Source organism: Vipera ursinii (genome assembly GCF_947247035.1).
Source record: "Vipera ursinii genome assembly, chromosome: 1".
NCBI classification, from domain to species: domain Eukaryota; kingdom Metazoa; phylum Chordata; class Lepidosauria; order Squamata; family Viperidae; genus Vipera; species Vipera ursinii.
In genome coordinates, this window is record NC_139512.1 from 52,778,336 (window position 1) to 52,805,566 (window position 27,231).

Genomic DNA, 27,231 nt, shown 5'->3' on the forward strand with positions numbered 1-27,231 from the left:
TATTATTTGAATATGATACTAAATCATGTCTTAGTTCAAAGACAACAATTGGTAGGTTTGTGAAAGTTTTGAATTAATCATTGGCCATGCTGGTTGAAATATAGAAAGCAAGTAAAAAGCTTAGATGAAAATAAAAAAAACTGCCTTTAAGAAACATCAAAGTTGCCAGACTCTGCCACTGGTATTCTACCTCCTGATATTCCTATGTGAGAGAAAGATTCAGTATGTAAACCTGAAAAAAAATATTGTTCATCTGTATGTCATACTAGACAATCCCTGACCCACTGGATAATCCTTTGAGATATTTTCTTACCAGAATCATTACTTTTTTTCACAAAAAATGCTTTTAAAATACTTGCAAACATATTTTAATTAATTTTATTCAAGAATACACAACCCTTCAAATAACTTCTTAAAGTAATGAATTAATGTGTACACATCTACTTTTTGAAGAAAACCGCCAATTATTTCTTTAAAGAAACAATTGTTATCTTTCAAGTTGACTTGGTGTGAAGCCAAAGTGTAATGCACAAAAACAGTGCTTCTGTTGCTGCAGCATGATTAGCCTTACACATCTGAGTAAATGTTGAGAAAAGGAGAATTATAATTTCAGTGGTCTGTGATTAGTATCCATGGTAATCTACTCGGGTGGTATAAGATGAATATCTGGGAGGGGTGATGATTTATGAGATGATTCAGATAGTGGTGCCTGCTGAGTGATGAAAGCATAGATAGGAACAGCATCACCTCTGTAAAAGATAAAACAGGGAAAAAAATCAGGAGTGATGTATATTCAGTTGTCCTCTGTATCTTAGCCTAAAGATTTCAAATGTCATCAGGAATACAGCTATATTTTAATTCTTGGAACAAAAAATTCTCAGGTTCTAACTCCATTTGTGCAAGTTTCCCCTTACGAGTTGCACTTTAGGAAACTTGATTTTAGAGAATGAATCATATTAACTGATAGCTAAACTTCAAAATAATTGTTACTGCTACACAAACATTACTGCAAGTATAAACAATACCAGAAAATGAAAAACAAAAATGGGTAAATACATTTCAATTACTATACCTATTCAACATATTTAGTGCTAATTTATTCTCTTAATAATAATAATTCATAGAGCTATTATTCAGGAATTTTCCCTCTTCACTAAAATTTAGCATTTCCTTTCTCATCATTAGGGCCTGCACAATAGTTCCTTTGTTCAACAAAAAAACACAACTAGATCCTAGACGTACTGTGCCCATTCTTAAGGCCAAGGAAATGTCCAGATCTTATTTATCTTCCCTTTTTATTTCCAATCCTACTAAGTTTCGGAAAGAAATTATGTAAAGGATTTTTGGTCCACCCAAGGTTAGATCCCTCAACAAAGTGGATCAAATTTAGTGTGGGGAAGTAAAAGAGAGGATGAATTCAAAAGTGGGCCTCTTTAATAAATTATAATTTAATGCAATTTAATAAATTGTAATATAATTTAATAAACTTGGATCCCAATTTATTCCTAGAGGAAAAACAATTGGGCAGCAGCTAAAATATTGCCAACTCCCCCACTGTCAGTTCCCCATAGTCCTGCATCTAGAGTGTAATCCAGAGTGAAAATGTTATTAAGAAATGTTAAGAATTGCAGATAACTATGCTTTGGGTGCTTTCTCTGTTTTGATTACTGTAGCAACACAAATATATATTATCTTTAATACATTATGTGTGTGCGTCTATTACTTTTGGGCATCCAATATAAAGGAGAACTAAAAGCAGGTTGTTTTAATACAGAGATGTCAAACTCGCGACGTCACGTGACGTCACACAACTTGTTGGGACTGTTTTGCCATTGCTGGCAATGGGGTGGGCGCAGCTTCTGCGTGACATGTCCAGCCTGTGGACCAGCAGTTTGACACCCCTATTTTAATACATGCATCAGAATAGCCCCTGCACTGATCTTTTCTCCCCACAGACCTATAAACAAACAATACTTCATACTTCTGCCAACATTTCTAGGGTCTATATTGTGTTTTGTAGAAAGTATGGCTAGTTATCTTGAAAATTGTAATATAAATAATAATCACACACATGCAACAGCCAGATGTGCATAGAAATCATTCTGACACAAATGTTATCTAAAGTAGTAATAAAATATATTAGTTAGTTAAAAGATTTTGTTGGGAGAAAAAACATCCACAATACACTCTGCAGATAAACAACAAACCAGAGTCAGACGAAAACAAAAACAAAAAACTCATCCCTTGGAAGTAATATTCAATATATAAAGTATTAGAAAATTAATAATTAATAATAATTAATAATTAAATAGATGTAATCTCTTACTCAGGTGCCTTTGTTTCTGCAAAATTAAAATTGGTTGGTGTTACTGGAACCAAAACTTGACTGTATTTCCTATAAAACAAATTACAGAATAAATGACAATGTTGCATGAATTATTATTATTTATTTGCATATTATGAGCCTTGTTGCAAGAGTTGAATGAAATGGAAAAAAAAATGATGTATTTTTTCAATTTCAGGATTTCGTAAGAAACTTTTATCACTGATTTGGTAAACAATAATCAAAGGTTTTATAATCTGCAAGGAAATAGAATCAATATGTCTCCTCCTTTCCATCTCTCACAAAATAGTAAAAATGTCTCTGATCTCTACTAGAAGAGCTATGTTCAAGATGGTAATGTGTCATGATCAATGTAAATAATACCTCAAGTTGTTATATAATTATTCAATAGGTAGATGTTCTGAATGACCCATTCCCAACTGTCCTTCATTACTGAGACTCTGATATAAACAATTCTCTGTACACTTTCGGTTAACATGACATGCAAATGGCATGCAAATTTCATCAAGACAACAGTGATAAACCACTTCCATTTAAAAGTTAAAGGCATGGATTAGGACCAAGGAAATCCATGTGCAGATGGAAGTTCAGTGGGTGGCTTTGCGCCAGTCTTAGTCCAACTCATCTCACCAGCTTGATAGGGGAAAATATGAGAATGAGAGCGGGCTATACTGCCTTTATCTGAAGAAATGCCAGAATTATAAACCTTTTAATAAATAAATAAATAATCTGGATCTTGTGTTTAGAGCAGATATGTCAAACACAAGGCCCGAGGGCCAGATCCAGTCCGCGAAGTGGTTTCATGTGGCCCGCAAAGCCATCCTGGAAATAGTGAGGGAAAGGCCCCCGCTTCCCTGGCCCCAGCCCAGGCCGGCGGGAGCCAATGTACAATTTCGTGTCGGCCCCGCCCCCTGAGCACGCGCTTTGGAGGTATCGCCCTTTGTGAGGAATGAAGAAATGCACCATTGCCTGGAAGTGGCCAGCACATGGCCCTGCCTACTTCAGGCAGGCTAGAGGCTGGGCAGCATTGTGCTTCTCTTCAGATTTATGCCACCCGGCTCAGCCTCTCGGCACTGTGAGGAGAGCGCCCCACTGCCTGCCAAAACCAGGCAGGCTGGGGGCTCGGCAGCATTGCGCAGGTAACATCGACTCTCATGCTGCTCATGGCATCCCCTCCCCCAGAGCCCACCAAGCCGGTTATGTGAAGTAGACGAGGGCCATGTGCTGGCCACTTCCAGGCGATGGTGCATTTCTTCATTCCTCACGAAGGATGACACTTCCCCAGCTGCGTTTCTTGCCTGTTTTTCTCCCTCCCTCATCTCAAATATTTTCAAATAAATAAATATTTTCCCACCACTCTTAGGAAGGAAGGAAGGAGAGGGAGGGTCTGAGGGAAGTCCTGCCTTAGTCCTTCCCTGCTGCCCTTTCACCATCCTCTTGCCCCCTCCTCCTGGCATATCCTGGGGGGTCTCCCATCCAATTGCTAAGGAAGCTTTGGATACAAAGCCAGGTCTCACATGGAGAGGGAGTGGGCCTCCCTCTTAACTTTGCTCTTGTACCCATCATGAGCAACCTGGCTAAGGAGAACAAGCACAGCAGCAGCCTTGAGGGCTGGGCTGGGCATTTCACCTCCATGCCACCGTTCAGCCCCCTCTCCCTGCATGGCCTGAGAGGAACAGTGAGGCTCCTCCAGTGGACCATGCCTTCACACTTGCCCCGGTCCCGTCTCCTTCTGCCAGAGACCCTCAGATCTGTCCCACTCCTGCCCAGGCCCCCATAGGCACCCTTGACGTGAACAATGTAGAGCTGGCCATGCCCACCCAGTAGGCCATATGCACTCCAGCCGCGCCCACCCAGTAGGCCACGCCCACCCTGGCCACACACACCCAGCCCCCCTGAGGGCAACCACAATGCTGATGCGGCTGTTGTGATTCAGTGTCAACCTGTGGGTACGGCAGATGAATCGGACAATTCTGAGGAGGAGGAGGGGATTCGAGACCCTGCAGAGGACAGTTCTGAGGCATCGCAGAGCTCTCAGCCAGGCCCCTCCCGTCTTGTTCCTCCTCAGACCCAGCTGTGTGAGCCTGAAAGCTTGGACGAAGATGATTCACAGCTGGCTTTGTTCAAGGATGCTCGAAGCAGGAGGCAAACAAGCAGGAGTGAACAAAGGAGGGCAATGAGGCACCTCGGGAGGAGGCAAAGAGAAGCCACGCCTTGAAACTGTGTTTAAAAGGGGAATGTGTGAGAGGTGCTGGTTGCTGAAGGCAACCGTTTGAACAGCTTCTGATTTAGTCGTGGTATTTGTTTTGCTCTGTTTTGGATTTGTTTCGTTTCATTTGTGTACATAAATTTGGTTGGCTTACTTTCAGCCTATTGACTTTTGAAAAGGGGTTGTCCCTGACATTTCTGCAGGGCCAGTAGTAGGCTGGAACAGAACAGCGGCCCTCAATGAAATTGAGTTTGACACCCCTGGTTTAGAGCCATATTTTCCCACCAGATTATCTCTGCTTCATAGCATGGAAACAAAGATAAAATTTAATTTCGGGCAGGAAATACAAAACTTGCATTTTGAAAGTATTTAGATGTTATTAGACAAAAAAGATGTCACTTTGTAATCTGCTATAATTCTGCAAAAAGGCTCTGCCAGTTCTAACACTCTACAGGAGCTTGGCCATAGCTTCAGTCCTGAACAAATCAGAATCCATCTCTGTTTAGAAATCCCCATGAAGAACAGTATCTCAGAAAAGCATTATTAAAAAAACTCCTAAAACCACTTATTTCAAGAATTTTTCAGATCTTTTTTTACCTGCATACATGTTATGGGGAGCAATAACATACCAAAAATTGTGTATGTAAAATATAATTGTAATATTTTGCATGGATTCTTTTATGATTCAGATTTTTTGATTTTGCCAATTAATTTTCTTTTTATAATCTGAATTTTCTAAAATCAATATGTAATTTACATATCTAAAAATAGTCCTGGAAAAGGTGAGGCAATGCATGACATTTTTAACAATCTACATATCCTTAATGTGATGTACAGGATATAATTTTAATAAATCACTAAACTTTAATTGTTCATAAATAACCAAGATTCCTGGTGTTAATTCCATAGCAAATAACAAAAACCAGCCTGATACTCTCCATTAGTAATCCCTTCTCTCTTATTTTCTTGTTTCATTTTTGTTCATGTAACTACTAGTTTGGTTAAGATAAGATCAAAGACACCATATACTGAATTAACTTGTTATTCAGCTCCACCCACTCTTTAGCAATTGTTTGTGACATAATAAATTAATGTTAAGCAAACCATGAATTAATTCAAAATGTGAACCAATCACTCAATGACACTGATAATTTATACCAGGGCTTTTCAACCAGTGGTAAGGGTACCACCTGTGGTACATTGGCACCTGGCAGGTGGTACGCAACCATCCTAGAAAAGTGGTAGCAGGGGCGGGGAATGAGCAGCACCACACAAGCTTGAGTGAGAGATGACTGGAGCTGCAGGGCTGTCAAGGGTCAGCGGAAGCGCCAGGGTCAGCGCCAGGCTCCAGCTGGAGCTCAGCGCTGATCCCGGCGCTTCTGCTGAGCCCAGAAGAAACACCAATCATCTGGAATGTTGCAGCGTCTCCAGGGTCTTGTGATTTACATTCAGATGCTTGGCAACCAATTTATATTTATGACGGCCCTGATCTATACAGCTGACTGTTGGTAATAAGTGTTAATTATAATAGATTTTCTTTTACAACTGTCTATACTTATTCAATACTGTATATATAGTTCGCTATGAATGAAAATTACATCTATCACTCATAGTCTCTGTCTTTGAAACGTTGATTTCTAAATATAAACGCACATCTCATTAACAAGCAACCATGTATTTTTCTGATGTTCATTTTCTAGTTATTCACATAGCAGTGAATAAGAAATATACAGATGAAAATGTAACAGTAGTCATAAACTAAATAGCCATCTTTTTGGTGGCAACTCTAAATAATTAAATAGGATTTTACCTGTGTCTTAAGCCATTCATTTTTGCAAACAGTAACCTCAGTACTCTTTCCTTCTGCTCCCAGGTCAGTTCAGAAATGTCCACCTTCCCCTTCTGAATATTTGTCCTATATACAAATATATATATATATATCATGAATCACAGTTCATCAGTATAAACCTGCAATTATGAATGTTTATGGCATGATCCTATATACTACATCTATTTATTATCACCCTCCACCTCAAATGTTACTCAACTTGGAGAGGGTAATAATACAGGCAGACTGTTAGGAAGGACTAAGATATTTGGATAAAAAGCTATCAGTTTCTGTTTCTATGTACTCTGCCTGCATTTCAAATTATATAGAACAAATCAGTGAATAAAATCGTTCTAGCTGGCTGCACTAAAGCTTAATTACCAACCGGTAATCAACACCTGCATACATTTTATGTAGGGATTTCATTAATATTGCTAGTTTCACACATCTCTATATCCTAAAAGATAGAAGATATGTAGAAAGATTAAGTTACAATAATTTTTTTAGTAAATTACAGCTAACAACTAACGCAATGTGACATATATTTTTTTTTCCTTCTCAGTTTCTCTACCTAAACTTCCTTATGTCTTTCAAGATACGAGATAGTAGGGTAGTCAAGACAAAAGTAGTCTTAAGGGACACATTTTCAAGCAGTACCTTCTGGAGACTTCTAGAGGTGTTTTTAAAGATGTTGATAAATTAATGGCAGATCTAAAAGGTAGATCACCCCAGAATCTACTACTTCAATGAGATTACCTAAAGAAGTAGTACTTGCTACAGAGGTATATCTATACGAATAGTTTTCATTTAGTGATTACATATGGGACTGGCATCTTGGTCATTAAGCAAAGCAGGTGTTAAGTAAAACTACAACTGTGCTTACAGTCTTCCTTCAGCTTTTAGACCAGCAAAGGTCATAAATGTGAGAACTGGTCTCAAAGTTATTTTTTTTTCACTGTTGTAACTACAAATGGTTGCTGTCCGAAGCAATTGCTATATGAGGACTATCATACTCTTTTTGTGATCTTAGGGTGGTTATTTGATCACAAAGATTTTCCACTTGGGATAATATATCTTTAATAAAAATTTAATTGGTGATGAACTTTGCATGCCTATTCCTTAATATTTAAAGTCTTAAAACTTGTGAAAAAGCCGTTTAAGTGCATAATCATGCAGTCCTGGGCAGTAGTACTATCCAAAAACAGACTACCAAGAATTAACCTTGGTAATCCAGGAAAACTCAAATACTTATTTTAAGGCACAGTGTTCCATTCTGTCAGTACATGATTTTGTAGGATATAAAAACCAGCATTTACAAAAAGCAAACACTTGACTAAACATATTTAAATTTAAATTTTACCTACTCAGATTTTCAAACACTTTCAATACATTTTTCTTAAGAGAAAATTGAAAAATGTGCTTTACGCAATGATGCTGGGGTCAAAACAAGATTAGTATATTTCATCCTTTGAAATCTGATATTTCACTGGATCAGAACTGCCATTATATCATATTAAAATGATAAAGTTATAGTAAAAATACATAATAGAAAAATGGTATTCATTTTGTCTCTTATATGAGTATCCAGAAGTCTGAAAGTATAATTGGAATATATTCAATTCCCAGAGATCAAAACCTCATATTACATTAAATAGCCACAAATCACTACAAATCATTCTACCACATGTACCATTTCTCTGCTTCCAAAAGGTCCATTTGCACACTATTTGTGCTATGTGCATTGTCATTAAATGTTCTGATTTTGGGGTATTCCTCTTTCCCTGCAAATGCTGCCATCATTTTCCTTTGATAGGCGGCTTGAGCCACTTGCTTGTAACACTTCCTGCTGCTTATAATCTCTTGTCTGACTTGCTCCAGAGCATCTAAGAAGAATTTCTCCACTTCTGTCCTTTCATTCAAGATGTTCCTGGCTAATTTCTTCACTCTACTCATTTCTTTTGCTTTCATTTCCAGCAGCTGCTCCAGCTTTTCGATTTCTGTCTGACCTGCTTGGTTCTGTACCAAAGCCTTCTCTTTTGTTTTTTTTATTTCTATTTTAAATTCTCCAGCCATACAATTAACTGCTTCTTCTAGTTTTTTAACCTTGTTTTGAAGCTCCTCGATTAGTGCTTTCTGCTGAGTAATTTGGAGAACGTTCTTCTTAATTAAAAGGTCTTTGGTTTCCTTAAAAAACAAGGAACAAGGAAGACAAAAACTATTGGTAAACATTAAAAGATCTGTTTTAATGATCAAAATGATAAATAAGAATTGGTCAAGAATGTATTATTGAATGTATTTGAAGAATACATTCAAACATATTTCATGTGTTTGAAGAATGTGTCTTCTATCAATGCTGAATCTTTCTAGATAGGATGTGACATTATTAGCTATTTATTCTTTGGAACAAAACTACGGTAGCTTCCCTGCTAACCAAGTGGTAATTAAAAGAATGATTGTTCAACTGAAAAAAATGTCAAAGTCAAATATCAAAGGTAGTGTAACTGCACTTTGTCTTATTTTTCTGAACCCTATGTGGAGCTAAAACAGTGATTGGCTCAAATTCACTTCCATGGCTGAAGATGGATTTGAAGTTGTGTCACCCCTGTGCCAGCCACAGCCTACAGAATACTAGTTTCAGAGAACAGTCATAGGAAGCATTACGTGTCCATCTCTTATTTGTGAGCACCACAGAGTTATGTAGTTGTTACTGTAACGAAGTGCAAAATTAAGATTGCTTTGAACTGCAGCCTGAGCTAGCAGAGCCATTTCTTTTAAATCTTACCTATAACAACAGCTCTATATAAACTTATTTTGAAGCTACCTTGAATAAATAAATATTGTAAGTAATGCCATATTCATTTCCAAATCGCAACAGAATCACACAGACACACACAAATGGTTTCAATAAGAGGCTAAGAGAGGCTCTCTCAAAAATTGCCAATCCATTTACATAAAATTTCCAGCTTCCCAAGATACGCCAAATGATAAATTTCTCACTGTCTCTGTTTAGAAAAACTGTATTGCTAAAACTTTCTGAAATATGATTTAGATCTTATTTATCAAAGAACAAAAGAGGAAGAATAAAAACCTTTTCCTGCAAGAGAGAGGCATTGCTTTTCTCCAATTTTTCCTTGGCTTTTTGTAACTCTTCTGTCTCTTTCATGTGATAACCAACAGCCTCTTGAAGACGAACATTCTCTGTAAAAACTGCTCGTCCAGCATTATCCAACTGTCTGAGTAAGAGCAAAATAATCCAGTATTAAATTTTATGACCTAATTCTAATAAAACATAAAAGCAAAGTCTGCCTGCACAATGGAACTTCATCTGTTTATCTCCCTGCTCTGGAAGATCCCCAAAAGTGGGATTAGTTTTTGAGTCCAAGCCCAAAAGAGGTGTCTTTCACATATTTCATTACAGAAGAAATTCTATCAGCACAAGGATTTTAGCTCCTTTATTTAACATTTCACAATACAAAAAATAAATTCAGAATGAATTGATACAGACCTATTTAAGTACATATTAGGATTGCTTTCAGTTTGGCATCCTATTTTTTCCCCCAGGAATGAAGTATGTGTTGATTTCCTAGAACCATTCATATTTCATCACCACCATCATCATCATCATTCATATTTACCCAAATAAGAATACAGCGATCAATTCTTACGCAATAGCTTCATGATGGGCTCTTTCAGCCAGCATTATAATCTTCTTCTCTGCTTCTCTTTCCAGACGTTGCTGAAAGAAAGAAAAAGTGACAAGAGGGAGAACTATATATTACTGCAGTGATTAGATACATTAAAACTCTATGTCTACTATTCCCAAAGTAATTTACCTTTTCTTCAATGAACTTTTTCTCCAACATACTAATAGTATCCTGATGTTCTTTTTTTGTGATATCCAAGGTATCTTTCAGCTAGAATTTAAAGAAGCATTCAATTATAATTTAGTCATCTAGAGGACAATTCAACTAACACTTTCTAGAGAAAAACTGCACAGGTCTGCATTATTTATTTGTATCCCGCCTTTATTATTTTTACAAATAAGGTGACAAGCGTATCCGACACGCCTTCCTCCTCCTATTTTCCCGACAACAACAATCTGTAAGGTGATTTGGACTGAGAGCGACTAGCCCAAAGTCACCCAGCTGGCTTTCTCTTGTTTTCTAGCTTGATGCTTAACCACTGGACCAAACTGGCTTTCCAGGACTGGATTATTCTAGGATATCTCACATTTAGATCTCTCCAATTGTTTTTCAGATTTGTACTTTTCACCTATCATCTCTTACTTAGTTAAAAAAAAAGATCAGTAATTCTATAGATACATATATTATGAGCACTATAGAGATATAACTTGTATCTCACTTTAACATTGCTTTTCCTCTTTTAGAGGTATTGTCCAAATGATAATTCTTCAAGATACCTGTTGAAATACCTGTTCTATCAATCTGCAAAGTAATATTTTACGGTCCCCTTATAATTTACAGACTGTTGTGATACATATTTCACAACTCTAGGTCACTACTGGAAGCTATATCTTCCTATCATAGGAACTATCAATAAGGGGAGACAATAATAGAAGGGGAGAGGCCCTTCTAAAAATTAATATAAGAATTGTGAGGAATAAACTTACATCTTCTAATTCTTTCTCCAAAAGTGTTTTCTTTTTGCGAAATTCTTTGATCATCTTAAGTTCAATCTGAATTAGACCAATTTCCTTAGCCTTTCGATGAAATTTCTCCTCCATCTCTTCTAACTTTTTAGCAAATTGCTCTGCCTACAAATTTAAAATCTTTTAGCTCAAATAAATATCTAGACATAGATCTAAAATTAGTTAAACAATATTGAAAAGCAAACATGACATTTTATTGCAATATTTAAAAGCAATTAAAAATAACCCATCACCAGATAAAGATTACTACTAAAAAACTAAAATATTAATAAAATAAAACTGCAAAAAAGGCACAAATAATGGCTTTATCCGTTTCAAGACAGTTCTACCTTGGATTATATGAACCAACTGCTGAGAATTGAGGATTTCTTAGAGCTTGATGCAAGATATGTTAACTTGGAAGTAACTCACTTAGGTGCCAAGAATTTAGTCCATCAAAAAAGTACAGCTTTGGCTTTATTGCCCGAAGGAGAATATCAGCATACTTGGACCCTACTTTTCCATTTTTTTCTAACAAAACAAGTTTCAAAAAATGATTAAGGAATTAGTAACAAAGTGAGTTTTAAAAAATAATTATTTTTGTATTTTTAGTGCAAAATAATCTTACGTAACAAACTTTACATTTATCTGTCATGCCTGACTCTTAAGATATACTAAGCCTGAGCTGCAGTGTCCTTTGTTACCAAAAGTGTCAGAAGAAATGTCCATTCACCGCTTGTTCACTTTCCTCTTTTGCTCTGAGCTTCAGTTCATTCACCTGCTGCTTCAGCTTTTCAATCTAAATATTAAAAACAAAGTTGATAAAGAAGTCAATACTTCTCCCTGATAACAGCCAGAAGTCAATAACTGTAGATGGTAGAGGACAGGAAGGCCTGGAGGAACGTTGTCCGTGGAGTCGCGATGAGTTGGACATGACTTCGCAGCTAACAACAACAACAAATATTGAGAAAAATGTTCTTAACAAATGAAAGGCATGCCAAGCCATTAAATGCCATTGTTTAGCTAGTCATAATTTCCAAAAATAGGACAACAGAAAACCCAACAATTAGCATGGAGACCTTTCTATGACGTCTTTACATTAAAATCACAGACGAGCTTTAAGCAAAAATCTAATTCTTTCCTACCATCTCTTACACCAGGAAAAGCACCCAGAGGAGGATGAGGCCAGGAGCCAATTTCAACCTTTTCAAGGTTTCAAGTGCAATTTTTCCTAACTACAGATGTGGAATATACTATCAAATTCCTCTGTTCAAATGTGACAGTCAAAAGAAAGCTACAGGCTATACAGGGAGTATGGAGTGGCATTCTTAATTATTCTCCTTTATCAAGATTGTGCTGTTCTCACGAACAGAACAGAACACAATACTTTATTTGGCAAAGTGTGATTAGACACACAAGGAATTTGTCTATAGTGCAGAAGCTCTCAGTGTACATACAAAGCAACAGAATAATGATAATCATATCAATAGGAGGATGGAGCAAGAAATATAATAAATAACGCCACAGCCATACTAACTGGGTATGTCTAACAAAGAATTAGACAGTGCTGTGTGAATTAAGTGTTCAGCAGAGCGATGGACTAAGGTAAAAACTATCCCTGTTTCTAGTTGTTTTGGCCTGCAATGACCTGTAGCCCCACCCAAAAGGAAGGAGTTTAAACAGTTTATGTCCAGGATGTGACGGATTGCAGATATCTTCCTTCTGACATGTGCAATCCACAAGTCTTCTACAGAAGTCAGGCTGATTGCAATTACAGGTAGTCCTTCACTTACAACTGTTCATTTAGTGACCATTCAAAGTTACAACAGCTTTGAAAAAGTGACTTTTGACTATTTTTTACACTAACAACTGTTGCAACATCCCCATGGTTACATGATCAAAATTCAGATGCTTGGCAACTGACTAACAATTATGAGGGTTGCAGTGTCCCAGAATCACGTGATCCCCTTTTGCAATCTTCTGACAAGCAAAGTCAATGGGGAGACCACATTCACTCAACAAATGTTATTAATTTAATAACTGCAGTGATTCGCTTAACAAATGTGGTGAGAAAAAGTCATAACACGGGGCAAAACTCACAACAAATTTCTCACTCAGCAACATAAATTTTGGTTGTACATTGAGGACTACCTGCATTCTTTCTGCGGTCTTAACTATCCCATTGGAGTCTGTATTTGTCCTGTTTGGTTGCTCTACCAAACCAGGCAGTTAATAGTGGTTAATGCTATATATTTTTCCCAGGGCATTTCTTCATTCTGAAATGTATTTATTTATTAAATTTATGTACCACCCATCTCATTATCCATAGTGACTCCTGTGCAACGGGTGCCCACCTCACAATCAGTGCATTGCGTTGAGATGATATTTATACATTAAATATTTAAAGCTGTGAAATGGTCTCACGAGGTCGATGGAAAAGTAAAAAGGCATCACGCAGGGATGCAATCATTCAAAGCTTTATTTAACGATAAAGTAAATAGAAAGAGTTTCCTGGCATGGAGGCCTCCATGCCTGGATAGTAAGCTAGCAGAAGAGAGAACAAAGAGAGAGCAAGCAAGCATAGCATAGCGTAGAGCAGCCCCTGAGCAGAGGTATTTATGGGGGGGTCTCAGCCCCTCCCTTACCATAAAACTCTCTCGCCAATGGGGCTGCAGGGCTCGGGGACCCCTGACCCACCAGTGGGAGCAAAGAAGCCTCTTTGCTCCCATCTGATGACCTTTTTGGGGAACTGCCATGGCTGGCACAAAACATCTAACAAAAGCATTAGGTGTAACGTAAACACAGTAATGACTGAAGCCAAATCCGCAATTTAAAGAAATCAATAACTGACATTTGCCCACGAAACCATAGCCTGAGAGATTAAAGAGGGGCCACACTACACCTACCTGTTCTTCCTTCTCCGCGTCTTGCTTCTTGAGGCAGGAGACCACGTCGACCATGTCTTTCTCCAGCCGCCTCCGCTGCCGTTCCAGCTCTTCGTTGTTCCGGGCGAGGCGGCGAGCAGCCTCGCGGTGCTCTTTGCGGGAGATCTCCGTTACCTCCAACCTGGCTTCCCATAGCGCCGCGGCGGCTTTAGCCCTTTCGGCTTCCGACTCCTCCTTCAAGGACTTCGGGTCTACCCTGTTCTTGCCGGCGCCCTCGCCGGCCTTCTTTCCCCTGAGAAGAGTAATAATAATAATAATAATAATAATAATAATAATAATAATAATAATAATAATAATAATAATAATAATAATAATAATAAAAAATAATAAATAATAATAATAATAATAATTAATAATAATAATAATAATAATAAATAATGAAAATAATAATAAATAATAATAATAATAATAATAATAATAATAATAATAATAATAATAATAATAATAATAATAATAATAAACCTTTATTGTCAAAGTACAACATGTGTACGTTGAGATTAACTGAGCAAATGACGAGTGAAGGGTTGGCTTAAACAGATTAGCCCCGGCCAAGCAGCCCACACCACCTTCGTTAGGAGAAGACTTCCCAAGCTACCTACTTCCCTCCTTTCGCGCCTTTACTTTGCGCGTTTTTCCCTTTCATGTTCCCGGGCTCCGGCTTTGCTAGGGCTTTTCTTCCAGCCTAAAGCGACTCCGTCACTATGGGAACGGCGCGTCGCGGAAAAGTGAGGGGGAAAAAAAGTGCGCCCGTGACGTAACGCGCAGTGTATTGACGTGACACGCGGCACCGGTGAGATGTGGAAAACTAAAGGTTCGGCAAACAGAGTGAGTGAAAACTGGGCTCGGGGGTGAATTGGGGGCGGGGGCGGCGGTCCTTCTCTAATCCGGGGCCGCCGACACGGGAGTCGAACCATAATTTGCGTCCCTTGCTCCTGTCTTTCTGCGCACTCGAACTGCTCTTGTTTCCTGTCGTGGTTCGGGCGGTATTTCTCGTTGCATGTGTAACGCGTTCTAAATCAGCGTTTCCCAACCTTAGGAACTTGAAGATGCGTGGACTTCAACTCCCAGAATTCCCCAGCCAGCATAGCTGGCTGGGGAATTCTGGGAGTTGAAGTCCACGCATCTTCAAGTTCCTAAGGTTGGGAAACGCTGTTCTAAATATTTCACTCTTTTTCTCCATAGCTTTGTATTTTTTGTATCTTTGCCAACTCTTTAGAGAACTGTCTCCTTTCACACACATTCAATCCATGCTAATTTTAAGTAATCCCTAAACGGGTTTAAAGGCTTTTTTATTCTCCGGATTGTCATTTGGGCATCGTTCTCGCTTCTATGCAATTCAGAAGTGGCAAGGTATAATAGCGCACAATCCAACAAAATTCCATTATTAAGTCTCAACTGCAAACATTTGGGTTTTTTTTCTTAAAAAAAAAAACTTCTCTCACTTTATCGGTCCTGCTTTTTATTTCCACGATATGATCTCATAGAACTCTGTAGGGCTCAATTACAGTTATTTGGCATTTGTTTTCCAATGCTAATTTAACCTGTCATCTACCGACGTCTGAAAATTTCTACATATAAATTTTACATGAAAAGGAAAAAATGGTTCCTCTTTTTACCAATATTTTTATTTCTAAAAATATAAATGTCATTGATTACAGCAAAAATTTACATACAAATTCCAGTTCCAGATATGCTCAGTATGTTGTTCTTGAAACTTATATCACTGAGATTTCTGATAAGGTATTGTAAAGACACTTAACATAGCATTTCCAAATAATTATACCAATCTTGGGATCATAGATGTTCTTACAAGCTTCTTACAAGGTTCATAGGTGTTCTTACACTATTTGATAAACATAAGCCTGACTAGGAAAGATAAGATATAATACCACATATCTGGATCACATCCATTTAGTATCTATTTCATCAAGTAAAACTGGACTGCTGAGTATGACAAAATGTTTTTTTCTTAATGACTTTTAACTTTTTTGTTGCAATGAATATTCAAGTTGGTAAATAATTTCTAAGGTCAATAGTTTTCATTGGAACTTCCTACTTGAAATATGCCCTTTGAACTTCTGCTAGGAAAAAAACTCCAACTGGACATTTTTGTTTGTTTGCCTTAGATAAATGATAAACCTACGTTCACAGAAAATGGACTTACTGATATGCAACTTTTCTGCCTACATGATTAACAGCTAAATATTTTTCCATTGTACCCATAGAATAGGTAAGTACACATATAGTTTGTATTTCAGGTCCTGAATATTTTGGGGAGTTTGGAATAGAAAAAACTGCCCAAATTAGAACATTTATTTGAAGGCTAATATCTATGATAGGATAGGATATATTTATTACAATAATGTGATATATAAAAATAAAAATGGAGAGCAAGTGTGTTTTAGTGGCTAAGCCACTAGGGTATTAGACCGCGGCCCAGGAGCCCTAGGTTCAAGGATATACTTTGGCCGTGGACACTGTGATTTTGGAATTCTCTCTCTCCTCCCTCCCTCCCTCCCTCTCTCTTTCTCTCTCTCTCTCTCTCTCTTTCTGTCCTTCCCCACCCCCACGCATGCTATTTGTGGGTTATTTTTGTGAGAATAAATGAAAAGGGATCTCCAGTACAAGCTAAGTTGACCTCTTGGAGGAAAGCAATGCATAGCAAGCATTATTATACTTTGTAAAACTAAAAAAGGAAAAAAAGAAAATTAATGCACATATATTGCAGAATCTCAGTTCCAATGCATTTTTAAGGAGGAATATCTTAAGGGTAATGCAATTAATAATAAAAAAATCTTTATGGTGTATACAACTAAATAATTGCAAATAAGACATACATATTAGCTATTATTAAACAATATAATATTAGAATGTTATTTTTTAAAGTTCCCTGAAGAAAAGTCCTTGAAATGCTTTGGGATTAAGTTTTTGCAATAAAGTATAAAGTTTTCTTTTTTGTTCTTTTACTTGCTCCAAAAAGGAGAGGAAAATGCCTTTATTTTAATTACCAACACTTATAAAAGAGTAGGGAAATTAAGAGATTATGGTAAAGGTTTTAAAATAAAAATGTTTTTAGATGGAATTTGTAAAAAGGTAGATTATATTGCATAGATTCACTATTTCTAAATTTTAAAAGTTTCCAATTCAATCAAATTTCCTTAATCTATGTAGAAGCATTTTTGTAAGTAAATTAAAATTTCAGCATCAGATTTTTCTAATTATACTTTTAAATCCGATATACTTTGACAGCAAGGTACTTGGAGCAACATAGGAAAAATATGAGGGAAATTCAGAAATAAACCTCCTTTTGGTTATCAATGACAGACACTTGCAGATACAAAACTTTTTATTATACATATTAGAAAACTACATTACATTACTTTTTGACATAATCGCGATTGAAATTGAGGAACTTGTCATAATGTCTTACAAGGTTTGAATTTCCTTAGTAGTACTCGCTCGGCACCAAATCTGGGCTAATAGGGAGGGTGATCAAAAACATCCCATCGGAACTGCTTCAGAGGTTCTTGGGTGTGCCTACTGGTGTGCAGGCGAGCATTATTGTGAACCAAAACACCGGAAGTCAGAATGTCCTGACTGCCGGGAATATTATTGCTTGACACCGACACTTGTTATGAATGGCTTATCTGAGTTTTCATAACATTTCACAATAGACTTCTGAACTGATGGTCGAATCATGCTCCATGAACTTCACTAGCAGTACTCCTTTGGCATCTTCACATTTGGCGGGATTTTCTATGGCACCACTTCCGGTGTGGTGTCTGTCATTGATAACCAAAAGGAGGTTTATTTCCGAATTGCCCTCATACTTTAGGTTTTATATGTGTTAGAATATTATGAATTAGAAAAGTAAGGTTTAGGTTTAAGTTCAAAATTCATTTTGGCAAATACAGACTCCGTGTTCTTATGCCTGCCCAATTTCCAAATAAATATATGGACAATAGTTATTATACTGCTATAAGTTGGGCATGTGTTGCTGTAAGTTTCTTGCCCCTATTTTTCATGAACATGATCTTTATACAAGGTATAAATTAAACCAGCAAAAAAAATGTAGCAAAAAACTTTTCAATTAATTATTAGGAGAAACTTTGTTAATAGAACTATTGGATTAAAAAGTAACTGCTTTTTTTAAGGAGTTATGTCATAGTTTGGGATTAGGAATAAAGTTGAAAGAGAAGCAATAAAAGTTAAACACATGATAGGACAAAAAAAATGGAAGAAAAATAGAACTTGAGTTTTTTGAATAACAGGAGATAGAAAATTGAAACAAGTTGTAGGATGGATGCTGAAGCAAATAAAGAATCCAGTAATTAGGGATTTAGATGCTAAGTACTGATCACATGCCAGTGAACTGTTCTAATCATCAGATCTTTTGTAATTGTGAAAAATGATTGCATAAGATAAATGTTGACATTTATTAAAAAACCAGAGTAGAGTTAATTACCAGCAAGGATCTAGTATGGAAGAGAAATACCTGTGAAAAGCAAAGTAAAACAAAATGGTACAAGCAGGGGAAAGGGAACCTGAATGGAGGAAGAAATGTTTCTAAATTTCAAATACTTTTAATGTAAAGAAATCTATAGAGCTGTTTGTTATGTTACATTACATATTTAAAAGACTTACATAGTTGTCCATCTTGTAGAACACAATTATGGGTGGTTCATAACAATAGCCAAAGACAATAAAACCAGGCATCTGCCCACAATCTCTAGCCCATCAAACTTTACAATCCTTGATTTCCAGTTTGGTCGCTTCAAATTATTTAGGCACTTAGGAATTTACTAGAAGCAATACTGGTCAAAATTTTCTCCTGCTACAGAAAGTTAAGTCATTAAATCTGAAACTATCTTATGTTTTCCTTAATTAATGTCCATTTCAGTTTGAGATTTTAGCATAATTTGGCTTTTGTGAATTTCCTGTGCAGAATAGCATTATAATTTTCCTTTAAGTGATTTTTTAAGTGATTTTTTATCTATTTCTGTATCAACATTGGAATGGTGTCTTGGATGTACAGCTGGACAAATCGGGTTTTTTTAAACATGCCCCGAGTCATGCTAGACTGCCTAAATCTTTTTTTGAAATGAAGGATGATCTGGAATTACGAGACATTTGGCGTGAAATGCATTTACATGAAAAGGATTATACTTTTTTTTCTGATAGACACCAATCTTTTTCTAGGATTGATTTTATATTACTGACTAATGATTTTTTTTCTAGGATTAAGAAGATAAAGATCTGTGCAAGAACTATATCTGACCATAGTCCAGTCTGGTTAGAGATCAATAAGGACAATAGAGATAGGCGCTCCTGGCGCGTAAATGAGAATTTGTTTAGAAATCAGAGAAATGTGGAAGAATGCAAAAAGCAGATGAAAGACTTTTTTGAAATTAATATGAACAAGGATACTTCTATGGACATGGTTTGGGATGCTAGCAAAGCTTATATGAGAGGGGTGTTAATATATATGAATAATAAATACAGACGTAATATGGAAATTAGGAGGAAAGAACTGGAGAATGAAATTAGGGAAAAAGAAAAGGCCCTAATTTTGAATCCATCGGATGTGAAGATTAAAGAGGTTATTAACTTGTTAAGAGGACAATTTGATAAGTTGATGGCTGATCAGGTGGCAACTAACTTACAGTTTGCTAGGCATAACACTTTTTGCAATGCCAATAAACCAGGTAGGTGGCTAGCTTACAGATTAAGGAAAAAACAAAGGGCCTCTAACATAGATAAAATTGAATACAAAGGAAAGGTTGTGTTTCAACAGGATCTTATCAAGGAAGCCTTTGTGGATTTTTATTCTAAATTATATGTTAAGGAGAAGATTAATGAAACAGATATTGATGTATATTTGAAGAATGCTAGCATCCCGGTTCTTACACAGGAACAAAAGGAGGAGATTAATCAATTGATAACAGAAGAAGAAATTTTTATAGCAATTAAGGAATTGAAGTTGGATAAAGCGCCAGGTACGGATGGTCTGACTGCGGTCTACTACAGTACAAACATCTACAATTGGAGCTGATAAAGCCATTAAGGGAATTGTTTCAGACAATTCAGAAGGGGGGAAAGGTGCCTCCGTCTTGGAGAACTGCTTTTATTTCTTAGATTCCGAAGGAAGATCAAGATGCTACTCAAGTAAAAAACTACAGACCAATATCACTTTTAAATACAGACTACAAGATATTTGCGAAGGTATTAGCTAATAGATTGATGAGGGTTTTGCAACAGATGATTCATGGGGATCAAACCGGGTTTATTAGTGGTAGACAAATGAAAAATAATGTGAGGCATATAGTTGATGTGGTGGAGTTTTTGGAAAGGAACAACCAGATCCCTGCGGCGCTAATTTTCTTAGATGCTGAAAAAGCTTTTGATCAATTGAATTGGCAATTTTTGATGAAAGTTTTAGATAAAATGAATTTTGGGGATAAATTTTTACAACCAATTAGGGCATTATATCAAAAACAAACTGCCCGAATAATAGTTAACAATAGTCTGACTGAAGTATGCAATATTGAGAAGGGCACAAGACAAGGGTGTCCGTTATCACCTTTATTATTTGTTTTAACATTGGAGATATTATTGATAAAAATACGGAATTCGGGAAAAATTAAGGGTATTCAAATTAGAGATCAGGATTATAGATTGAGGGCGTTTGCAGACGATCTGGTTGTTACGGTGACTCAGCCAGAAAGCTCTGTTGTGGACCTGATGGAGATAATAATGCAATATGGGAAGGTTTCTGGATTTAAGGTTAATGTACAAAAAACAAAAATTTTGGCCAAAAATATGACAATATCGCAAAAGGCCCTTTTAGAAGGATTAACTGGATTTGAGATTGTTAAAAGGGTTAAATATTTGGGGTTGTATCTGTCACCCTCAAATGCAAAGTTATATAAAAATAATTATGAAAAGATATGGGGGAAAATTCAAAAAGAATTGGAGAGTTGGGAAAAATTGCAATTGTCTTTACTGGGAAGAATTGCAGCAGTGAAAATGAATGTCCTGCCTAAATTTTTATTTTTATTCCAAATGATACCGATTCTTAAAAAAGATTCTAATTTGGAAGAATGGCAACGGGGTATCAATAAATTTGTGTGGGCAGGGAAAAGGCCACGAATTAAACTTAAGATTATGCAGGATACTCGTGAAAGAGGTGGTCTTAAAATGCCTAATCTTAAATTATATTATGAAGCTGCTGCGTTGTCAGGAATAAGTGATTGGATTAATTTGACACAAGGGAGATTATTAAATCTTGAGGGCCACGACTTGTTATTTGGCTGGCATGCATATTTGTTGTATGATAAGAAGGTAGATAATGTATTTAAAGTGCATATTTTAAGACAGGCATTGTTGAGAGTTTGGAAGAAGTATAGACATAAGTTAGACTGCAAGATGCCGTTGTGGGCAATCCCGAAACATGCAATAGAAAACATAAATGTAGGCTTCAAACATGATGTGACTACGTATAAGGAGATCTTAAGTTTGGAAAGGAACGTCTGGTGTTTGAAGCCGTACAATCTCTTGCGAGATGAGAAGATTGTTCAAACTTGGTTCCAATATACTCAATTACGTGCCAGGTGGAAAGAAGACCAGAAAATTGGTTTCTCAATGACTGATGAAAATTTGATAAAGCGAATTAGAAATCAGGGTCCAGCACATATTAAACGGATTTATCTTGCATTGATAGATATTGACTCAGAAACAGAACTTGTTAAAGACTGTATGATAAAATGGGCCCAGAATATCCAAGAAGTTATTACAATGGATACTTGGGAAAAGATCTGGGTGAGGAACGTAAAATTCACGCAAGCCCAAAACCTAAGAGAGAACTTTTATAAAATGTTTTATAGATGGCATTTAGATCCTAAAAAGCTTGCAAGTATGTATCCGAATTATCAACCTAAATGTTGGAGATGTGGTGGTGAAGATGCAACGTATTTTCATATATGGTGGACCTGCAAAAAGGTTAAGGCTTTTTGGATAAAAATTTGGTGGAATATGCAGAAGATCTTTAAGCAAAGGATAAAGTTTTGTCCGCAACTGTTTTTGCTGGGCATAATTACAGATGCTACTGTTGTGGACATTAAGTTGATGTTGAATTTAATTACAGCAGCAAGACTCTTAATAGGTCAATATTGGAAAAAGGAGGAACTGCCGACTATAGAAGAATGGACTCTAAAGGTTTCTGACCTGGCGGAAATGGCAAAGATTTCGGCTTACTTGAAAGATCATTCGCAAGAACGTTATATTATGGAGTGGAAAAAGTGGATTGATTATATTCAGAACAAATATGGGACTAAAAAGTTTCATTTAGCATTTGAATAAGTTTCCTTTTCTTTTTTCTTTTTGTTTTCCTAACTCAGTTAGGAAATATAAATACAATACTGTGCCTGTCCTCAGCACCACACTGGATCTGGGCCCATAACCATTGCAAGCTATGATTAGATCTATGATTGAAGATTCTGGTTTACCTGATAGCTTATGGGGAGAAGCAGCAAAATGTGCTAATCATATTTTAAACAATGTGGTTAGTTCAGCTACAGGTAAAATTCCTTATACCTTATGGTATAAGAGAAAACCAAATCTTAGTTATATTCACACATTTGGGACACCTGCTTGGGTACATATTCCAAGTTCAATAAGAAATAAAGGAGAACATAGAGCTAAACAATTATTTTTTGTTGGCTATGAGTTAAACCATAAGTCTTATCGGTTCTGGGAGAAAGGTACTAAAAACATTTATTGTAGTTCTAGCGCTGTTTTTCAAGAACAGTCAGGCTGGGAAAGGGTAGAAGATATTGTATATATTCCTCAACAAGATTTAACTAACTCCTCAAATGAAAGTGATAAAGAAGAGGAGGAACCTGCTAGAGAGATCAAACAAGAACCACTGATAGTGGAGACAGGAGAGGAAGAAGATAATAATGTAAATGTACCTTTAAGTCCAATAATTCTCAGAAGGTCTAACAGGGAAAGACGACAGCCTGATCGTTTCGAGGCAGGTTTAATTTGTCAAATAGACATTGAACCTTCTAATGTTGAAGAAATAAAAATGTATCCTGAGAATGAAAGAAAGAATTGGAAAGTAGCTATGGATAAAGAAATAAAGTCTTTGCAAGATCTTAATGTTTATCAAGAGGTTAAAATACCTAAAACAGAAAAGTTAATTGGATGTAAATGGGTTTTTAAACTGAAAGAAAGTGTTACAGGAGAGGTAATACATAAAGCAAGATTAGTTGCTCAAGGATTTGCACAGAATAATAGTGATTATGATGAAGTATTTTCCCCAACGTTAAGAGCTTCCACTCTTAGGGCTGCTTTAGTTTGGGCAGCAAATAAGAATTATAGTATAAAACATGTAGATATTGAAACTGCTTATTTGCATGCAACATTAAACCATGATATATATATGAAAGTTCCATCAGGAATAGAAAGTAAGGTAGGGTACTGTTGGAAACTGAATAAGAGTTTGTATGGTTTAAAACAGTCAGGTTATGAGTGGAATAGATGTTTAGTAAAAGAGTTAAATAGTTTGGGATTTAAAGCTAGTATTGCAGATCCTTGTTTATTTATAAAACAGCAAAATAGTGAATTATCATTGTTATTATTATTCACTGATGATATTGCTATTATAGCAAAAGATGAAACAGAAACTGAAAGAATTATTTCAGGGTTAAAAAGAAAATTTAGAGTAAAAGATCTAGGAGCTATTAGTCATTATCTAGGGCTGGATATTATCAGGACTAGTAAAGGATTTAAACTGTCTCAAGCTAAGAAAATTAATGGTTTGCTGAAACGTTATAATATGGAAAACTGTAAACCAGTAAAAACACCTATGGTTCAAGGTTTTGAGAGTTCAGCAGATAACAGCAATGTCTTTGATAAAAAGATATATCAATCATTAATAGGCAGCTTGATGTATTTATGTAACTGGTCAAGACCTGACATAGCATTTACAGTTAATCATTTAGCTAGACATTGTGAGAATCCTACAACCAGATGTTGGCAAGGTGCGAAAAGAGTTTTAAGATATTTGAAGCACACCATACATTATTCTCTATATCTAGAGCCAACAAAGGAATTGGAACTAAAAGCATTTGCAGATGCTAGTTTTGCATCTGATACTGTAACCAGAAAATCCACTTCAGGATTGGTTGTATTATTGGGAAACGCTTTAGTAGGATGGAGGTCTAACAGACAGAAGCATATAAGCTTATCAACAACTGAATCCGAATTTTCTTGTTTATCTTTATTATGTACTGAGCTATTGGTATGGAAACAATTATTGTTTGATATGGGTTTAAATTGTAATGAACCAATAAAAGTGTATGAAGACAATCAAGCAGCTATAAAATTAGCAACTAATGCTGCAGTGAAAACTAGATCAAAACATACGGATCTACGGTATCTAAATGTCAGACAATGTGTTAAAGATAATTTGATTAAACTGGAATATTGTGCAACTGAAGATAATATTGCTGACCAGTTTACTAAAGCTCAGGGTGCTATAAAGCATAAATCTGTTTGTGATATGTGTAATTTGAGATTGTAAAAATATATGTATAATATGCCACCCAAAAGGGGAGATTGTTAGAGATTAAACTTGATTTGGGTGACAATATTATATAATGGAGTAAAAGCACCTTTAAGGAGTTAAACGGCCTAAGGGTGTGGCTGTAATTATTCCACATAAAAGAGAGTTAGATGTTACACGTAGTGGCTCTTGTATATGTGTTTGATGTTAGTGTTTGGATACCTCTTGTTCTCTTGTTTGCTAACTTGATATTTATTCTCTCAAGAATCAACTGCTTGCTACAGTGTATATTGTTTTTGATATTGGTAAGCAGCTTTTGTATTTTGATACTATGTTTTTTATGGATTGACTTTTATGTGCATGATACTGGATTGATACTTGGACTATTTCTTACTGTGTTTCTTTTTGTTGTCTGAGTAAAAATAAGTTATAAAACTCGTGTTAGTGCATTACTGTTTGCCTAAAAGTCCCAGTACAACTTCCACTGTGTATTAATAATACTCTGTTAAACAAACCATTTTTTCAACAACATATTCCTACAATATGTAACATTAGTATTGCTTGTAGTCATTTTATATGAGCTAGAGGGCGATAGAGTTAATAGTTTATTGTTTTTAGCATATGGATGTTTATGATTGTTCTTTGTTTTTATACCTTGTACTTAGCTCTGGGAAGTCGGGGGGGGGGGAGGGGGAATGGGGGGGAGGGATAGGGAGGGTTAGGTAGGGGTGGGGGGAGGGGGGATTGTTAAAGATAAAATGTACTGTAAAACTTTTCAATAAAAAAAACATTTTCTGGAATTTTATAGAATGCAAGTGTACTTCTGCACATCAAAAACAATTAATGGACGAGTTTGATTTAGAAGTAAAAGCACAAAACAGAAATGATCTTGAACCATACATTGGATATGAAGTGGGAGAGCACTACAACTAAATGCATTGTTTTGTTCTGCCTATTTAGTGTCATCAACAGCATGTGCAATTCCCATTGTTGGTTGTTCTGAATGACACTTGTATTCTGAGCTTCCCTAGCCTTCTCAAAGTGATAGCCAGGATTATAATTCCTACGTTAATTTGGAATCTGCAATATTAGCAAATAGAGATACTTTATAAAGAAGCAGAACTTTCATATTTATTCCACATAGAATTTTAGAACACAGTTGTAACTGTTCCATAGATTCAAAGGAGCAGACTTGAAGTGTAATGGTTTGCCCTTGTTTTAGTGATCAAATCACCTTTTTGGGAGGTGGGAAGTTTCTCTGTTGACTGATTTATTTAACTTATTATTTTTCTAATGTATATAATGTTATCTTCAGGAACCTCTGCCATCTGGAAGTCTTGATTCAAACTGCAGTTCTCTAAGGCCCCCAAGATGATGGGTACTTCCTGGTTCACAGTCATTGCCATATTTGTGTTTTCCTCCATTTATTGTATTGTTTCTCATCCCAAACCGGAATTATGGTTCCAAGAACTTTTCCCCCTTAAAATGTGTCCAGCCAATGCCAGCGTGGAAACATTTTATGGCATCATGTTTGATGCAGGAAGCACAGGGACACGAATTCATATTTACACCTTTATACAGAGAAGCCCAGGTAAGACTGTTGGAAGTTCTCCTGGACATATGTACTTTGGTGTAGAGTCTGCTAGATGGTTTTATTGGTTGACATATCACTTGTACTTTCCCACTGATTATGTTTTGTGGTTTTTAATTGGTCTTAATGATATTTTTGTGTTGTTTTTGTATTTGGTATGTTTATTGTTTTTGTGACATATACTTAATTATGTTAGCCATCCAGTCACAAATATGAGGTAGGGAGTTATGTAAATTGAATACCGTATATACTTGAGTATAAGCCGAATTTTTCAGCCCACTTTTTGGGCTGAAAAATTCCACTTCGGCTTATACTCCAGTCAACAAAAAAAACTTACCGAGGACTTGTGCGCGGCCGAGGCTTTGGTGCTTCCGGGATCGCGCGCACCTCTCCCAAGCCACCGCCGTCCGAGACCTGCCGAAGTTTGGGGAGGTCTCCGTTCCTCCGCGCCCTGCCTGCCTGCTTCTTTCCGCAGCGGAAAGAAGCAGGCAGGCAGGGCGCGGAGGAACGGAGACCTGCCGACGTTTGGGGAGGTTTGGGCGCCTCCCCAAACCTCCCCAGGTCTCCGTTCCTCCGCGCAGACCTGCCGACGTTTGGGAAGGTTTGGGTGCCTCCCCAAACGTCGGCAGGTCTCCGTTCCTCCTGCCGTCGTTTGGGGAGGTTTGGGCACCTCCCCAAACCTCCCCAGGTCTCCGTTCCTCTACGCAGACCTGCCGACGTTTGGGGAGGTTTGGGCGCCTCCCCAAACCTCCCCAAATGTTGGCAGGTCTCCGTTCCTCCTGCCGACGTTTGGGGAGGTTTGGGCGCCTCCCCAAACCTCCCCAGGTCTCCGTTCCTCCGCGCAGACCTGCCGACGTTTGGGGAGGTTTGGGCGCCTCCCCAAACGTCGGCAGGTCTCCGTTCCTCCTGCCGACGTTTGGGGAGGTTTGGGCACCTCCCCAGGTCTCCGTTCCTCTGCGCAGACCTGCCGACGTTTGGGGAGGTTTGGGCGCCTCCCCAAACCTCCCCAAACGTCGGCAGGTCTCCGTTCCTCCTGCCGACGTTTGGGGAGGTTTGGGCGCCTCCCCAAACCTCCCCAGGTCTCCGTTCCTCCGCGCAG

The 27,231-nt window shown here is 37.1% G+C and overlaps 2 protein-coding genes across 4 annotated transcripts in view; one reads left to right on the plus strand and one right to left on the minus strand.

The window, feature by feature from the left end:
• Positions 1-78: 78 nt before the first annotated feature.
• BBOF1 (basal body orientation factor 1) lies at positions 79-14,617 on the minus strand (the record flags this gene model as incomplete). The annotated part of the gene is made up of 11 exons (XM_083354501.1): positions 79-749; positions 2,327-2,395; positions 6,364-6,468; positions 8,072-8,565; positions 9,470-9,614; positions 10,047-10,117; positions 10,215-10,295; positions 11,012-11,155; positions 11,763-11,828; positions 13,936-14,206; positions 14,574-14,617. The coding sequence occupies 11 exons, from the start codon at positions 14,615-14,617 to the stop codon at positions 641-643; spliced, it is 1,599 nt and encodes a 532-aa protein (XP_083210627.1). The 3' UTR covers positions 79-640.
• Positions 14,618-14,756: 139 nt separating this feature from the next.
• The window catches only part of ENTPD5 (ectonucleoside triphosphate diphosphohydrolase 5 (inactive)), a 35,568-nt gene continuing 23,093 nt past the window's right edge, over positions 14,757-27,231 (plus strand). The window contains exons 1-3 of one of the 3 annotated variants that reach the window (XM_083350867.1): positions 14,757-14,799; positions 16,101-16,204; positions 25,857-26,132. In XM_083350867.1, the coding sequence (XP_083206993.1) occupies positions 25,913-26,132 (220 nt within the window). In that variant the 5' untranslated portion in view covers positions 14,757-14,799; positions 16,101-16,204; positions 25,857-25,912. Of the gene's footprint in view, positions 14,800-15,909; positions 16,205-25,856; positions 26,133-27,231 lie in introns of those variants that run through there. The other 2 variants (XM_083350866.1, XR_014491005.1) reach the window with 2 other exon arrangements.